At 43.3% G+C, this 18,609-nt stretch overlaps 1 protein-coding gene across 3 annotated transcripts in view; it reads right to left on the reverse strand.

Annotated features, from left to right (window-relative positions):
* The window catches only part of exoc6b (exocyst complex component 6B), a 123,423-nt gene that overhangs the window by 21,439 nt on the left and 83,375 nt on the right, over nucleotides 1-18,609 (reverse strand). For all 3 annotated transcript variants that reach the window (XM_067443512.1, XM_067443497.1, XM_067443506.1), the window contains 2 exons: nucleotides 14,294-14,435; nucleotides 11,610-11,683 (listed from right to left, as the gene is read on the reverse strand). In XM_067443512.1, coding sequence (XP_067299613.1) covers nucleotides 11,610-11,683; nucleotides 14,294-14,435 — 216 coding nt within the window. The remainder of the gene's footprint in view (nucleotides 1-11,609; nucleotides 11,684-14,293; nucleotides 14,436-18,609) is intronic.

Raw genomic sequence — 18,609 nt, forward strand, 5'->3', positions numbered from 1 at the left:
CATTTTTGGGTGAAACATCCTTTTTTAAGCATTCGAGAGAGAAAGAAAGAAAAGGGTAAGCTGGAGATGCAATCAGTTGACAGTTTGTGTTCATGCTGGACTGAGAGAGAAGATTCATGTCAGTGCCATCCTCATAGGGCTGAATGGGACCCTGCCGTAAAGAGAGATGTCAACCCCCTGCTCGGAGAATATCTGCTCCCTCACTGACTCCATACAAGCAGGGCAGCTCATCCATCTGACCCCTGGAGACCTATGACAGCGCCTCAAACAGGCCTTTCACTGACACACACCAGCACACCATTGAGAAAGAGCAGGGGGGATGGATTTAAGCGTGACACACTCACTGGGCATTGAGAGGAAGCAAATGGGGGACGATTAAACTGTGACACCTGTCACTGGCTTGTTTAGGGAGACTATGGAGAAATGGTCTGAGGAGAGCACTGCCTGTGTCGTTTCCTTTTCTTTCTCCTTCCTACATTTCCACTCCTTCTCATTCATTTTTTCACATATTTTCCATAAGCAAAGACAGGAAAATCTAGGAGAGCTGGTTTGCTTGTACAATCGAGATTCTGTGGCAGTCTTTGTTCTTTTAAACTTTCTATCTCTCCCTGAAGGAACCACACAAAGAGCGGATCTGTGGGAGGCTGTAGTTGAAGGGGGTGAGGAGAAGATCACGGCCCATATGGTTTCATCCTCAATCTCTCTTCTTTCCTGCGCACCTTCACTGCCTGACCTCAGCTACTGAACCAGTCAGGTTTAAGGTTCAGGGAGACTGCGGTTGAAAGAGCAGCTCCATTAAAAACACAAACACACACTCAGGCTCCGGGTTTATCCTACTGACATCACTAAAAGAGAATGTGGGACAGAGGTGGTCTTAAACTCATCCACCCTCCAAAGGTGGAAAATAACCTTACAGATCAGCTCCATGGTCATTGAACTGTCAGTGGATGACATGGAATTCTTATTAACTGTGAAATTGGATGTCCTTAAGGAACAAATCACCTTAATTTAGGCATTTTGCCTCTTTTGTTGCTGGAGACATGGTAGGAAATTGGATTTGCATTATCCACATAAGCATGGTTTAATATTCAAGAATATTATTGATTTGACTGTATAAGAATTGAACTGAGCTGGACGAAGACATCATTGTTTTTGCAGAACTGCTTTATAGATTAAATTAAATCATTTAATAGTTGATGATCTTTACAAACGGAACTGAATCAACACTAAACTGACTTCAGCTGAACAACAGATGTAATGCATAATTTTCCTGTTATCACTGTAGAGCTGTTTTGAAACAACCTGTATTGTATAAAGTGTTGTATAATATGACTTAATGTGTCCATCAGTGCTCCAAATATAAGCTAAGTTTAAAGGAAAAGTTCAACTAAAAAAAGAAAATTCTGTAATTTACTCATGCTCACTCATGTTGTTCTAAATGTGTGATTTTCTTTCTTCTCTGGAACACAAAAGATGATGTTTGTCTATAGATGTTTTTTTGAATGGCAACAACATAAACAAACGTTACTGTGCATGCACACAGTGGACCGTACTGTAGAACTTAACTTCTAGTAGATGTTTGCAAATAATGAATAACAACATTTGCTGCGTTATCTTTCTTATGCTTTATCATATTTTGTTTTAATTGTGCATCATCTTAATTTATGTTTTTAATAAATAATCTCCCATTTCAATCTGCAATATACAGTTGTTAATGCATCACAAAAATCCTGTGCTCTATGGGCACTGCCATTAATAGAGGATAAAGCGAAAGTTGTTTTACACTCCGTGATAAAGGCCTATTAAAAACCCTATCTAAATATTTTGCAGGACACAAAAATCCGATCAGTTATCCAGATGGTGATCACTTGATGTGAACACGTATAAACACACTGTGTCCTGATTGACATGATCACATGTTAATGCGCAGTGTAAGTGTAACCGCAGCCAGAATAATTATTATCCAGTACATGTAGAGTAGATTATTTCTGATAACAAGCAAAATAAATAAGTAAATTATATTAAACATGCCCCCTCCTTGAACTGTCACCTTATCGTGGTGGAGGGGTTTGAGTACCTGAATGATCCTAGGAGCTATGTTGTCCGGGGCTTTATGCCCCTGGTAGGGCCTCCCAAGGCAAACAGGTCCTTGGTGACGGGCCAGACTAAGAGCAGTTCACAAGCCCATTATGAAAAAATTAAAAACAAGGGCCGAGACGTCGCCCGGCATGGCGCAGCCGGGGCCCCACCCTGGAGCCAGGCCCGGGGTTGGGGCTCGTATGCGAGCGCCTGGTGGCCGGGCCTTCCCCCATGGGGCCCGGCCGGGCTCAGCCCGAAAGAGCGACGTGGGGCCGCCCTCCTGTGGGCTCACCACCTGCAGGAGGGATCATAAGGGGCCGGTGCATAGTGGATCGGGCGACAGTCGAAGGCGAGGCCCCCGACGACCCGATCTCTGGACACGGAAACTGGCTCTAGGGACGTGGAATGTCACCTCGTTGGCGGGGAAGGAGCCTGAGCTTGTGCGGGAGGTCGAGAGATACCGACTAGAAATAGTCGGGCTCACCTCTACGCACAGCTTAGGCTCTGGAACCACACTTCTCGAGAGAGGCTGGACTCTCTACCACTCTGGAGTTGCCCATGGTGAGAGGCGGCGGGCTGGAGTGGGTTTGCTTATAGCCCCCCAGCTCAGTCGCCATGTGTTGGAGTTCACCCCGGTGAGCGAGAGGGTTGCTTCCCTGCGCCTTCGAGTCGGGGATAGGTTTCTCACTGTCATTTGTGCCTACGGGCCGAATGGCAGTGCAGAGTACCCGGCCCTCTTGGGGTCTCTGGGAGGGGTGCTAGAAAGCGCTCCGACTGGAGACTCCATCGTCCTACTGGGGGACTTCAACGCCCATGTGGGCAGTGACAGAGACACCTGGAGGGGCGTGATTGGGAGGAACGGCCCCCCTGATCTGAACCCGAGCGGTGTTCTGTTATTGGACTTCTGTGCTAACCATGGCTTGTCCATAACGAACACCATGTTCAAGCATAAGGGTGTCCATCAGTGCACTTGGCACCAGGACACCCTAGGCCGAAGGTCGATGATCGACTTTGTGGTCGTCTCATCTGACCTCCGGCCGTATGTCTTGGACACTCGGGTGAAGAGAGGGGCGGAACTGTCAACCGATCACTACCTGGTGGTGAGTTGGATCCGATGGCGGGGGAGGAAGCTGGACAGACTCGGCAGACCCAAACGTACTGTGAGGGTCTGTTGGGAACGTTTGGCTGAACCCCCTGTCAGAGAGATCTTCAACTCCCACCTCCGGCAGAGCTTCGACCAGATCCCGAGGGAGTCTGGAGATATTGAGTCCGAGTGGACCATGTTCTCCACCTCCATTGTCGACGCGGCCGCTCGGAGCTGTGGCCGTAAGGTCTCCGGTGCCTGTCGAGGCGGTAATCCCCGAACCCGGTGGTGGACACCGGAAGTAAGGAATGCCGTCAAGCTGAAGAAGGAGTCCTATCAGGCCTGGCTGGCTTGTGGGGCTCCTGAGGCAGCGGACAGGTACCGGCAGGCCAAGCGGACGGCAGCCCGGGCGGTTGTGGAGGCAAAAACTCGGGCCTGGGAGGAGTTCGGTGAGGCCATGGAGAAAGACTATCGGTTGGCCTCGAAGAGATTCTGGCAAACCGTTCGACGCCTCAGGAGGGGGAAGCAGTGCCCTACCAACACTGTCTACAGTGGAGATGGGCAGCTGCTGACCTCAACTGGGGATATTGTTGAACGGTGGAAGGAATACTTCGAGGATCTCCTCAATCCCACCGACACGTCTTCCTTTGAGGAAGCAGAGGCTGAGGGCTCGGAGGGGGACTCGTCCATCACCCGGGCTGAAGTCATCGAGGTAGTTAATAAGCTCCTCGGTGGCAAGGCGCCGGGGGTGGATGAGATTCGCCCTGAGTACCTTAAGTCTCTGGATGTTGTGGGGCTGTCTTGGCTGACGCGCCTCTGCAGCATCGCGTGGCGGTTGGGGACAGTGCCTATGGACTGGCAGACCGGGGTGGTGGTCCCTCTTTTCAAGAAGGGGGACCGGAGAGTGTGTTCCAACTACAGGGGGATCACACTCCTCAGCCTCCCTGGGAAAGTCTATGCCAGGGTACTGGAGAGGAGAATTCGGCCGATAGTGGAACCTCGGATCCAGGAGGAGCAGTGTGGTTTTCGTCCCGGTCGTGGAACGCTGGACCAGCTCTATATCCTTCACAGGGTGCTGGAGGGTTCATGGGAGTTTGCCCAACCGGTCCACATGTGCTTTGTGGATTTGGAGAAGGCATTCGACTGTGTTCCCCGTGGCACCCTGTGGGGGGTGCTCTGGGAGTATGGGGTCCGGGGCCCCTTGCTTAGGGCAGTACGGTCCCTTTACAACCAGAGCAGGAGCTTGGTTCGCATTGCCGGCAGTAGGTCAAATTTGTTCCCGGTGCATGTTGGTCTCCGGCAGGGCTGCCCTTTGTCACCGGTTCTGTTCATAATTTTTATGGACAGAATTTCTAGACGCAGCCAAGGGCCGGAGAGTGTACGGTTTGGGGACCACGCGATTTCATCGCTGCTCTTTGCAGATGATGTTGTCGTGTTGGCAACCTCAGACCGGGACCTTCAACATGCATTGGGACGGTTTGCAGCCGAGTGTGAAGCGGCGGGGATGAGAATCAGCACCTCCAAGTCCGAGGCCATGGTTCTCAGTCGGAAAAGGGTAGCTTGCTCACTTCAGGTTGGTGGAGAGTTCTTGCCTCAAGTGGAGGAGTTTAAGTATCTTGGGGTCTTGTTCACGAGTGAGGGAAGGATGGAACGGGAGATTGACAGACGGATCGGTGCATCATCTGCAGTAATGCGGGCGATGTACCGGTCTGTTGTGGTGAAGAAGGAGCTGAGTCGTACGGCAAAGCTCTCGATTTACCGGTCAATCTACGTTCCTACTCTCACCTATGGTCATGAGCTGTGGGTCATGACCGAAAGGACAAGATCCCGGATACAGGCGGCTGAAATGAGCTTTCTCCGCAGGGTGGCTGGGCGCTCCCTTAGAGATAGGGTGAGAAGCTCGGTCACTCGGGAGGAGCTCAGAGTAGAGCCGTTGCTCCTTCACATCGAGAGGAGCCAGCTGAGGTGGCTCGGGCATCTATTTCGGATGCCCCCTGGACGCCTTCCCAGGGAGGTGTTCCGGGCACATCCCACCGGGAGGAGGCCCCGGGGAAGACCCAGGACACGCTGGAGGGATTATGTCTCCAGGCTGGCCTGGGAACGCCTCGGGGTGCCCCCGGAGGAGCTGGAGGAAGTGGCCAGAGAGAAGGAAGTCTGGGCGTCTCTGCTTAGACTGTTGCCCCCGCGACCCGGCCCCGGATAAGCGGAAGATGATGGATGGATGGATGGATATTAAACATGCAGTCTAAATTACAGTCTAAATGCAATCAGACTGGATATTTATGACGCTTTCAAGAATTTTTGGTGGGTTGCACACTGTTTTTGCGCTGATGTCTTATGCTCTCTGTTTGACCATTAACATTTATATAATATTATCCAAGAATAGTAAGTCAAAAATGTGTTTCTACTGAGTAGCGCACCATACTATCTACTAGCCAGACGGATAAACAAACACCAGGCGCGCAACCATGGCAATGTGCGTGCGTTCGATGAAACCGTCTATATAATGGGTCCAATATTATGACATATGAACACAACCATAACAGTGTTGACTGTAGACATTGACTGTATGAGAGAAGAAGGTGGCATAACAGTTGCAATATACCAAAGGCATATGCTTGACAGGGAAATCCCAAATGGCAATGTTGGAAACGGCTGGAAATCCCACATCAAGTTAAGTTTCGATTTCCAACGTAACATTTATATGCACAATATGCTCCCTCATCTACTCGCCAGAATTTCCACTTGTTCAATAATGATCACATTGTGTCTCATCATTAATCATTTTTCAAAGATAGTTCACTTTTGCTTTGACTTTACAAAGGGCAAGGTCATAGCCTTTCAATATTACTCAGCTAGAAACTGTTAATAGAAAGTGATGTCAGGAACAGATCAATTGTTTCCCCAAAGCCTGCATGTTTGCACATGTTGTGCAACTGTCTGAAACAAATGCTGCATAAATACTGTAAGTGTTTGAATGGGACACTCCCGTTAGTCATTTCTCTGAACCTATGAACTTCCTCCTATACCACAAATAATTTGAAGATTTATTATAGTGTCACAAATTGAAAAAAAAAAAAAAAACTAAATACAAAAACTACAATTAAGTTTTGGGTCAATATTAAAATTAAATATACAAAATTAAAAAGTAACAAAATTATTACTTTTATTGTGCAAGGTTGCATGTACACATCTTGATCAAAAGTGACAGAAAATACTTTCACATTGTTACAAATAATTCGAATAAAAAAATCCTAAATAAAAAATTATCAGAGTTACCACAAAAATAACAGCACAAATATTTGCAACATTCATAACAATAGAGAAACGTTTCTTGAGCACCAAATCATTTGCATATTAGAGTGATATATAAAGGATCATGAAGACTGAAGTAATGGTAAATTCAGTTTTGCAATCACAGGAATAAATTACATTTTAAAATGTATTACAACATAAACCAGATATTTTAAATTGTAATAATATTTCACAATATTGAATTTTTTAACTGAACTTATTAAATAAATGCAGCTTTGGTGAGAATGAGAGTTTTGAAAAAAGGCCCCGAACTTTTGAACGCTGAGATTAAGAGACTACAGTACTTTCAAAAACACAAAACAAAACTTTTGACCGGTACTTAAAAGATATCCTATGTACATCTTGGCAATCTAGCGGTTAATAAGCAAAACTGCATGCATCTTGAACATTGTTGCCAGAGCTACTTCTCTCAGGTTACGTATATAACGAGACACACAGGAACTGGGCTAGTCCACAGAGGTTGGCATCCCACACTGTCTAAAATAGTCAGAATATAGGCGTATTGCTGTGATTCAGGATTAACCAAAAACACACTTTTGAAGATTTATTTATTATATAAAAGTTGTCAATTTTACACAAAAAAAGTGAAATAGTGTACCTTTAAAAAAAAACTTTTAAAGTTTTAGAAGAAAAAAAAAATTCTCATTTTATTACGAGAAGTCTTTATAACTGAGGGAACATTCTCCAGATTCCCTGACTCTCTAGAGGAGTTTGCTGACTGAGAATTGGGAGCAAGCAGCAAATTTTCTTAAACCGCAGTGAACTCCTTTCGGGGTGGGGTGGGGGGTGGGGGGTGTTCAAGTTTCTGGCCCACCAACATGTCCCCGCCTTGCACCCTGTTGCCGGAACAACATTTTTTCACTATGGGTCACTATAGGACTCTGAGTTTGTTTAGCGATTACCAAACACACACACACAAAAACAAAGGAAATCCAAAATAACCCTAAGGAGTATTAAATCATTGGATGGTGCCAGAACATTATACGGATTACATTTCAATAATTTGTTTCTGTGCAAGCATCAAATCCCGCTTAAACCAACACAACCAGCTTTGACAGCAAAATTTCACTCCAGAACACAGTTATCACAATCACAGTAGAAAAGTGAACGAGGGCATAGAGGTAAAAGAGGTAAAAGAAATCAGACAGAGCTGCAGATGGCTAGCTAAAATCTTAGAGCCACTAAGAAGGTGTCCATAAGGTTCAGAAGGATGCAAGCATAAGTCTCTAGTGGTGTCACTGGTGTTATGCTTTCACCGCTAAGGACTAAAAGAAAGGAATGGAAGGGGTTAGAGAGGGGAAAAGCATTTTACATTGAATCCTTTTAACAACGTTCCAGGAATTCTAGGATAATGCCTGTGGACAGGCCACAGGAATTCTTAGCAGCCTCATGGTTCCTAAATTCACGGGACCAGGAAAACGTTTCCCCACCCCTCTGCTCTTCTATGCAGTGCCCCAGGAATGGATCATGAAGTATGGGGAGGAGAGACACCACCACAGGGGATGAAAATAATGTCTCTCATACCTTCAACCATCAGCCTTCTATGGCACAAATGGAGGCTGGAAGGAAGGACTTTTATGCACCTGTCCCAGGGCATCAAATAACAATTGCGTGATGCGACGTGACAAAAGACAGTATAACCCATTATAATCAGTGATGTTGTCTACAATTGATGCGGCAAGGTGCAATGTGACAACAAATCCTAAAAAGTAAATGGGTCCCTCGTTCTATTTATGACGTATTGACATGAAGGACAAATGCTTTGCAATGGTCGCTTCGCTGCGTCCAGTGTAAACAGTTTCTAGCTGTTGTGGTCATGTCCAGTGTAGAGACCTGCAGTGTTGAGCGCAATTTAGAACTAAAACGAAAATGCCTTTAAAAGTTCCAATTCAATTTGCAATGAATATGAATGCAAAATAACAATATCAAATTTGAATGTAAAACAGAATTAAAAATTAACTGAAATTCAACTAATTTTTACATGGAAAAGCATTTTTTTTGTAAAAGCAATCTTTGAATGTTAACATCAAAAAGTCTTGTTTGAAAGATTTGTAAAAACAAAAGAAAACAAACAAAAAAAATACGGTATGTTTTACGGACATATAATTAAGGACACAGAAGAATAAATAAATCAGACAGACACAAACCATATGTAGTTAACCAACAAATTAGTCAAATTTAGCCAAACTCCATTTAGACCACCCCTTCATATACTAAAACTGTTCTGTAAGGCCATCAGGGCCTCCGCATCAACCAACGCTTGGCTGCTGGCTCTTTCCACCCCCAGCCCTTAGGAATTTGGGAAGGCAGAAGATCCAGCGCAAGAGTTGAGGCATGCGGCAACCCCAAAAACGTGCGCTGCTGGGGGGCCAGTTTCGCCACAGAGGCCAGCAGGCCTCCCACACCAAGGCCAACCAAGGGTTCCCATCACCACAAACCCTCCCTAATATAATCTGCTAATATAAGACTCCTAAATATAGAACTGCAGCCTGGAGCATACCATTTATAATAATGCCTACTGATTCCTCACTGACTGATTTTTATCTGTTGTTTTATTTTCTTGTAAAATCTTGTAAAACCTGCTAAAAAAGACTGGAGGACAAGTCAAACACAGGAAGGTTTTTAGCTCTGTCTTGTCTTTCCTTTCACATATTATTCATATTTTGAAAAGTTAAATAACAGGAAGGCCACTTACACACTGTGTTTAAGATTGACAATCGATTGTGTCTGAAGTTTCTGAAGTCCAGTTCTTGCGCCAATTTTTTTCTATGTTCCTCAACATTAAACTGAAGTGTTATGAATGTAGCCAGCCATTCTTCATGGTATATGTACATTTATTTTGCATATACAATATGAAGTCACTGATGGAAATTCATCTGTTGACACCTGAAAATTTCAGGTAGGCATTTTAAGAATTGTAACCAAATAACTATATTCAGCACTCCAAACAACACTGTCAACCACATCTCCCCGCTATGTGAATGTAGCTGGAAAGTACAGATTAATGCAATAATGATTGAGAACGTCTGAGAATTAAGTCGTTTTTCACGTCATCCTCCATCCATCCTCTTATTCCTCTCTGTCTAAAGCGCTTTGAAGCAGAATTTAGATGTCCTTCTTTTCTTTTTGTATTCTTGTCTTTTCAGATAGGAGAGTGAATCCAGGTTCCAGCCTCTCACCAAAACCCCTCCCAGAGCTTCCGGACCTTTTCGTTGTCTATCTCCATAAGGATTGACCCGCAGCCCCATCCCAGGACCCGGGAGACTGGGACACAAACGGGCCCTTCAGGTTGATTTATCGGGCGTATTCAGGGCCAGGCACGCAGGGGGACAGAACAGTTCTGACGTCTCTGATCACCAGAACAACCCTTTTAAACAGCCACCTCTTGAGAGAAGACTACACCTCTACCGACTTCGGATGCTATTGAAATTATAATAACAATAACAGTATTAATAATGAAAGATATCTTTGTAGAGTCATGCATCATGACAGCTCAAAAGCAAAACATGACATTAAAAAAAGCAAAATGGCTATTTTGTTCATTCTTTTCTTCAGCATCCTCTTTTCTCCTCTCTTAAAAAAACAAACAAAGCAAAACCACACAAGCGCCTTCATGGTGAAGTCAGGTTTAAAAAAAACTTTAAAAAAAAAAAACTAAATGGAAAACAAGTGGCACTGCATCATGATGGCAGGCGGGACAAAACGGAATTGTTTTAGTGGAAGAAAGAGCTATCCGTCACTGTCTGTCAGCTCATTCATCCAGTACTCCCTGAGCATCCAGCCCATCCGTCATCCCCTCTCAGTCCCTGACACCCGCCCAGGTTGGCCACTTCGGCAACAGGGGAGGGGGTCCCAAATATGGACCCTTATACCCCCACTATTATATGTTTCCCATCCTCTCTAGATCTCGGAATTCACAAACACGCATAAGCTACATACTTCTTAAGGGCCTTTTTTTTTCTCCAAAAAGTAAGAATTTATTTAGCTAACTTCAGTTAGATGCACAAACACTAACTCGATCGCTTAGCTGTTGTTTGCAGAAGACATGGAAGACCTGCCACACAGGACTTTAGATAAAAAGCCACAATGTTGCAAAAGAACAACCTTCAATAAAGAATATTCCAAGCTTTTTTTTGTAGCTTGTTCATGTTGAATATAAAGAGACACTTAATATGTTATGTATAAGCAAATCAATGGGGAATAAGTGTTTCCCTCTTTTTTTTATGATGACAATACTGCCCTACATGCAGTAACTCAACCAATATATATGGTTTTAGTGTGGATTTTGTAGTTACGGCAATCGGAGCATAGTTGAGCCAACCCATAAACATAAGAAATCTAGTCATAACTCTGTAAAGTTGCTGGCCTTTATACTATATATAATTTCTGGAAAAGGATTGTAAAGGATCATAATTTAATTTGATTTATGACTCCCTGAATCAGACTTGAATTGTGAGGTACTTACAGGTAGCCACAACATACAGGTACATGCTCTGGGTCTGAACTTGAAGTATGTGTGTTATCTACTGGCCTACGGCTCTGACAACATAATATTGAACTCTGAGCAACCAAAATTCTATCAAAATGTCCTCTAAAAACAATAATTGGGATGAAAGAATAATGCCTTGGACTTTTTCCTTTCTGATTGCAAAATCACCTTGATGTTCTTCACATTGTGTTTTAGTTTGTGTTTTTCAAGCCAGAGCAATGGTACAGGTCAACGTTTCCTATCAGCGACTCCATTTCCGCTATGTTCAAGTGTGCAGAGGTGCAAATGGGATAAGATGACCCGTAAAGAACCATCTAAAAAATCTTACTTTAAACCAGAAGGAGATCTTGAGGCCACCTCTATACCACAATGGTTAATACAAAACCACCTAAAGGTGAATATCAAGCTGGGCCTCGAGACCACAGATATGAATACAAACACACACAGACTCACACATTGGAGGAAAGAAACCTTCAAACAAAACTAAGGCTAGTGTGGAGGTTTAGGGGGTTGGGTTTGACAGTAGAGGGGAAAATAAGAGAAAGAAGGGGGGGATGTTGAGGGGTAAACAGGAGAAAACAGAAGAAAGGGGAAAGAAGAATGAAAGAAAAGAAAAAGGAGTGGAAAAAAACAAAGACTTACTTGTCTCAAGTCGATGAAGGCGAGCAGCAGAGTGTCCCCCTGGAAGCCAGGCACCGGGCCGGCCCTGGCAAACCCTGTGGGAAAGAGAGAGGGATAAAGAGAGCAGGGAATTCGCCATGGAGCGGGAGATTGGCAGACGGATGACAGCCGGGACAAGGGGAGGACAGGGGGAGGTTCAGTGGGGGCGGGGGAGGTGAAATGGAAGGGGGCTTTGAAGGTTTTGGGGGTGCTAGCAGAGGGGGTGGAGGGTTAGTTGGGTGGTTCAGAGCAGAGTCATGTCTCTAGGTCTGCCACCGTCTTTGTGCTGCCCATTTGAGAAAAAAAAGAAACAAAAATCATCAAACTCTCATTAATTCTCCCCAACGTTGATCTGACAAGCCAGATAGAGGGGATGTGGGGATGAGGGGGCTGCCTTTACCCCGTAACCTCAAGACTGACGCCGTTTCCCATGAGGCCGCTCTCCCAGACCAGTGGCGTGGTACTTAGCGAAGGGGCCGACAACACTTCTGAAAAGCCAATGAGCTGGGGGTGTGTGGGGAGTGCAAGAGTTGTAGAGGTTTCTGAGGGCCATTGGACCTTTCTGTGCCTTTGGACGGGAACCCGTAAACAAGCAGCTTCACCATTCTGAAAAACGGAACATTTGACACGCGGAGACAAAACAAGCCGGGGCAAGAAGAAATCCCTTTCACCTTGTGATGCTGCGTGCCTTTCTTGCCTCTCACGCAAATTACACGCCTGCCATCTTTATTTCTGACCCCCGCAAACGCTGAGCCAGCAACTACTTACCCTCGCGCTTTTGTTGCCGAGACTCTGTCGATTTTGCAAACTTCCCCACTCGCCTTTTTACAGGAGAGAGACCTGCGACAAAGGCGGCATGGTTTACGTGACGCGTGTCAGAGCACATCTCATCAAGATTCAAGAACACGGACCCCTAGGCTTTCACCTTACTGCCACATACCAGTATAAAGCCCTGTTAGCGACTACGCTAAGAACCTCTCGAGGGATAAGCAAGGAAATTCTGTCAAGACCTTTATGCTCCCTAAAACCAGCTGAACTGAACAGGAAGCAACTCTTGACGCCCTCTCCCTTTGATTGTCCAATCGCTCGCTCCTGGTGTTGTACAGGTCAAAGCGGCACTGCAGACGCGAGAGAGGCCAATCTCAGTTTAACAGAGCCTCTTGCAGGCTCAAGATAATAACGTATTGGTATGATGACTGATTTTCCACCTCTATTCATACAATTTCTTTAAAGATTAGTTTTGTATATGTTGTTAAATGTGGTTTTATGACTAATATAAGCTTTTTCAAAAGCTGATCATGTATGGAGTGAGTGATGTGACTACACTGGTTGAGCAAGCCTATGGATGTTCACGTAGACGTTGGTGAAAATCTTAATATAGAGATTAAAACATTCATCGGCATTAGGGGCTATTCATACAGAATCAGTATGTTTAACCGCTGCACTCGCATCTCATATCTTTTGTGGTCTTGAGCATGACATAGCCTTCGCATTTTAACTGCTCGTGTCTAGCATTTTTGTATTTGAATTTTCTTTCTTTTTGCATTCGGTTTCTACTTTTCGTGTGAACCAGCCCTAACTCCTTAGCACCAAACTACATTTGAGTATCATAAGATAAGATGTAGATTTTTTTGCTGCCGCCATGTAGTGAAATATGCAGAAACATTTATTTAACTGAGCGCTGTCCCTTTTAAGTGTACTGCCCCAATGACCATCTGTTGTACCCCTAAAGGTAAAACATTTTTTTTTTAATTCCTGACAGTGAAATCATTAAGATGCTTGTCCACAGCTTCAACACTACACATCAGGACTACTTTCTTAAAGCTATTTCCAGAATTCAATCCATTCAAAATACAGCAGCCTTACCTGCACTTCACAGTTTACCCAAATCCAACATTACACATTAAACATTTTTTGGGCCTGCTTATGATCAAGCTTTATACAAAGAAATATATTATCCAACCCTTCTCAATCTCTCCTAGGCTGATCCTCATAATTTCCTCTCTTCATCGTGCCTTCTTATCTCCCTCCCTCTCTATCCCACAGTGCAGACACGTCCAAACTGTTGATAGATTGAACCACAGACAGATCGTCTGTGTGTTCAAGTGGTTACATCTTTAAGAAGTTATTTTAGTTTTGTACTATTTCCTAAGACCCAATCTTGAAACTTCCAAAAAATGTAAACTCAAATGCAAGGTAGCATACGGTGACTGATGTGACCGTTTTATGACTGGGGTCTTTTTTTTTTTTCTCTGTCTGTGACCCATGTGCGATAGCGTGAGCTGGCTGAGGATCCCGGGAAATCCATTAACCATACGGGGTTAGGCGCTCAAAGGCAGTTTTAGCTGTGGTTACACGCAAAGCCGTGAGGACAGATGGGCCAAGCAACGAATCTCAAATACTAGATACATACTATATATACACAGTATATACATATTATATATATCTTCTCTTCTCACCTTTTTCTCAACTTTCAGCTCAGTGTTTCAGAACATCACATGAGTGCCAAATAAGTTAGTTACAGCGGACATAGCATTGTGGCTTAATTAAAAGTCTCCAGTGCGATTCAGGATATTTTAAATTGGGCCACACCAGGATGAAGCACAATCATGCAATCAGGTTTAAGGAGGCTTATGAATGGTCACTGAGCTTTTGCTCAAACTTACTTTCACACTCTTTGACATCCACGTTGAACTGCTGCAGGGCTCCCATAGACACTTGCCTCACATCAGCCTCCAGCAGCAGCTGCAGCAGGGAGGTGGAAAGGTGTTTACAGGCTGACATGCATGCCGTCTGAGCCACCTTACCCTAGAGAAAAAGGACAGATGAGGGAGAAAAAAGTAAGGTTCACATATTAATTCTCTTTCAAACATTATAACCCTCTTCAGTAGGTGGTAAACCTATGGACATTTATTTGAATTGTTTATATGTTTCTCCCCTCATTTGTCCAACTAAATATAATATGATTCGCTGAATTGTCGGCATCTGCTGCACTCATCTCTAAAAGAGCAAGAAAAACTTTTCATATTGTATTTACAACCACAAAAGTTAATGCTTACATGCAATCTCGCAAACATAAAGAGGGGAGCTTAGCAGCACTCTGGTGTATATTTATGGCGGGAGAATCACAGTGCTGTTTTAATATCAACACACGTTCACCGTCACACACCCAGATACACACACAATTCAAGTTCCAAGCTGAAAACCTCAAATATGCCCTTGTCTGCCGTCCAGCGCCTTCCTGACAATCAGGCTAATACTTCAGGGGAGATCCAAAGCTATTAATATGACACTAAACCTGAAAGAAAACAGCAGACTGAAGAGCCAAGAGTCTATGTGGGATTTTTATCTGATGGGGTCAAAAAATAAAAACAAAACACCATTATACAAAAAGACTTCCTGCACATTGGAAAAACTTGGGCAATAAATCTAGTGAAATGAGGGATGCATACAGTAAATCCATGTAAGAGAGAATGAGACGTCTGTCCATGTGAGATGGGTAGTGAATGGAAGGAAAAACAGAAAGCAAGACAATGCCCTCTTTGGTTCAGTCATCTCATTCTTTCCTCCTCTTCCTCTGTTTCTCTCCATCTCCCATGGAAATTCCACAGTAGACATTTCACAAATTATAAGCCAATAGCACAAACTAACTAACAAATGCTCAGGTTTGGTCTCTGACAGCTTAAAAGCCTTAAAGACTAAAGTGGGGACAGGTTTTTTTAAAATGGATTTTTCAAATTTAATTAAATTAAATCTAAAAATTAATAAAATGCTGTAAAACCTAGACCAAATAACTACTTTTCTGAGCCACGTCTATACAACTATTCCAAGGTTGTTGATTACATTAACTGTGGACACTTTTCAGTAAGTGACATGTTTTGCACTTTAATTTACAAAAGGAATGGCACTTGGCTATATATTAAGATATCTAATGCAATTACTTCTAGAGTTTTAAGACTGTCTTAAGTTTCCTTTCGGGGTAACTGTACGTTGTGAGCACAATAGCTAACTGCGACATGAGGTTGTTCTTACAGGATCAGAGGGCAAGGAATGGGTAGGGTTGGCATCGCCATAACATCAGTTGGCCATATGGCTGTGAACTTCACTTAGCAGAAAGCTTCTTAGTTTGTACACAGTCATATAAAGTACACACACGCACCTGACCAACAAAGCCCTGAATGGTTCAGGTCAGGTGGGGTCAACAGGAAAAGCTTTGCCCTCCTCTCTCTCACTCCAAAAAGAGGATGGAGGCGTGTGATTGTGTCCTGTGTGGGGTCAGGCCCCATGTGAAATTGCTATAATCCATCTCCACCAGCTTCTGAAATGCCTATGTCCTACGTGTTAATCTACAGTTGACATGGATTTAATGAGTAGAAAACTGTTTTGTGCGTTCAACGTGACACTTAAACAACATAGCACAAGTACACATATGCACACACATTGCAGTCATATTCAGCCAGCCACTAATCAGGCTGAAGCACTAACTAGGTGATTATAAATGATTAGAGTGCATGCACTGCACTGCAGTGATTAAAAAATAAACACACTTGTTTTCCGGACTCCTGTCTCTGTATGTTTAATAGCCATAATAAATCACAGAGCCCAAAGTAGTAAGGGTTGTTTCTGTTCCTCATGGTGGAATGAAGACGCGGTATGGGTACCTGTCTCCTACTGGGGACATTCTAATCACTCACAAGTCATTTGTTCTGATTGGAGTGAAGCATTTATAAATGTGGTGAACTTAGATTTTTTGCAACAAATAAAGTCACAATCTGGGCAGGGCTGAAAAGTTTCTATATTTCCTTATATTGATTTATCTGTATTAATTTAATGCACAAATAAATTAAATACATTTGCTGTGACATATATTTAACTCAAGTGCTGTCCATTTCTTCTGATCATCCTTGAGATGGTTCTACACCTTCATTTGAGTCCAGCTGTGTTGGATTATACTGATTGGACTTGATTAGGAAAGCCACACACCTCTCTATATAAGACCTTATAGCTCACAGTGCATGTAAAAGCAAATGAGAATCATGAGGTCAAAGAGCTCAGAGAAAGAATTGTGGCAAGGCACAGATCCGGCCATGGTTACAAAACAATTTTTGTTGCACTTAATTTTCCTAAAATGAAGGAAATGGAAGACATTTGGGACAACCAATGAAATAAGATTCTCTGGTTTGATGAGACCAAATATAACTTTTTGGCCTTAATTCCAAGCGGTATGTGTGGAGAAAAATATATAATAGTCCCAACAGTGAAGCATGGTTGTGGCAGCATCATGCAGTGGGGGTGTTTTTCAGCTGCAGAGACAGGACGACTGTTTCGAGGGAAATATGAATGTGGCCAAGTACAGGGATATCCTGGACGAAAACCTTCTCCAGAGTGCTCAAGACCTCAGACTGGGCTGAAGGTTCACCTTCAAACAAGACAATGACCCTAAGCACACAGCTAAAATAATGAAGGAGTGGCTTCACAACAACTCTGTGACTGTTCTCGCATGGCCCAGCCAGAGCTCTGATTTAAACCTAATTAAGCATCTCTGGAGAGACCTGAAAATGGCTGTCCACCAATGTTTGCAATCCAACCTGGCAGAACTGGAGAGGATATTCAAGGAGGAATGGCACCCCCAAATCAGGTGTGAAAAACTTGTTCCATCTTTCCCAAAAAGACTCATGGCTTTATTAGATCAAAAGGGTGCTTCTACAAAATACTGAGCAAAGGATCGGAATACTTAGGACCATGTGATATTTCAGTTTTTCTTTTTTAATAAATCTGCAAAAATGTAAACAGTTCTGTGTTTTTCTGTCAATATGGGGTGCTGTGTGTACATTAATAAGAGAGAAAAAATGAACTTAAATGATTTTAGCAAATGGCTTCAATATAACAAAGAATTAAAAATGTAAAGGGGTCTGAATACTTTCCGTACCCACTGTATAGGGAAGAAGATTAGACTTAATTGGCAAGAAAGACAATCTCCAGCATATCATGGAATATGGGTTTTACATAATTAATACATAGAAAAACAAAAGGCCAACAGAAATTATAACATCCATTGAATGTAATCAGTTATTCATATTTTACAGCAGCTATTCTACTGGCTATTTACACATTAAACTTTGCACATGTTGTGCTTAACTTCTTTCCAGTCCTCCTTAAAATTTTCTCAAAGTTGAGCTTCATTAGAAGACCCGCATACTCATCCCAATTCAGATTTATAATTTCACAACGTTTTCAGAGAACCAAGGAGGCTACTTGAATACTTCAGAATGCTGAGCAATAATATGCGCAACTTTGTTGCATTCGTGGTGTGTTTGGGATAATTATCATGTTGGAAAATACATCTTTGCTCTCCAAACAGATCCTCCATACTTGGCTACATTGTGTTCAGCAGGATTCCCAAGTATTGTTCCATTTTCAAAGTCCCAGCAACTGTATATGTTTTTCCAACACCTGCTGCAGACATGCAGCCAATAGCATTATGTTTCCCCTGCCGTTCGCCATGCATGCATTTGGTATTAAAACACACCAGTAATCTTCTACAACAATACTTGACACCATACAATGCTAGGAAGTTATATTTTGATTTGTCGGACTGCAGACCACATCTCCAATATGTCAAATACAAGGTGTTTTTTGCAATTGATAAAACTAATAGATGGTTTCTTTACTGTTTCACAACTCCTCAATCCAGCCTCTTGTAGCTGTTGACTTAGTGTTCAAGATCAAATTGAAGGTTCCTAACAATTGCATGTCTCAAGGATTTTAGAAGCGGTTTTGAGGTGGTCCTACATTCAAGGGGATTTTCATCCTTCACACGGCATAGCACTTCAAATTCTGAAAAGTAGTGGTACTTACTGTGCTTTGAAATAATTCTGCAAAAATTGTGACCATTCACAACCAGCATGAGCAACCTTCAAAAACTATTGACCATATTTAACCATTTTAACAATTTCCTCCTTAGTTGCAGAGGACAGCTCCT

This window comes from Pseudorasbora parva, chromosome 1, assembly GCF_024679245.1.
Source record: "Pseudorasbora parva isolate DD20220531a chromosome 1, ASM2467924v1, whole genome shotgun sequence".
NCBI classification, from domain to species: domain Eukaryota; kingdom Metazoa; phylum Chordata; class Actinopteri; order Cypriniformes; family Gobionidae; genus Pseudorasbora; species Pseudorasbora parva.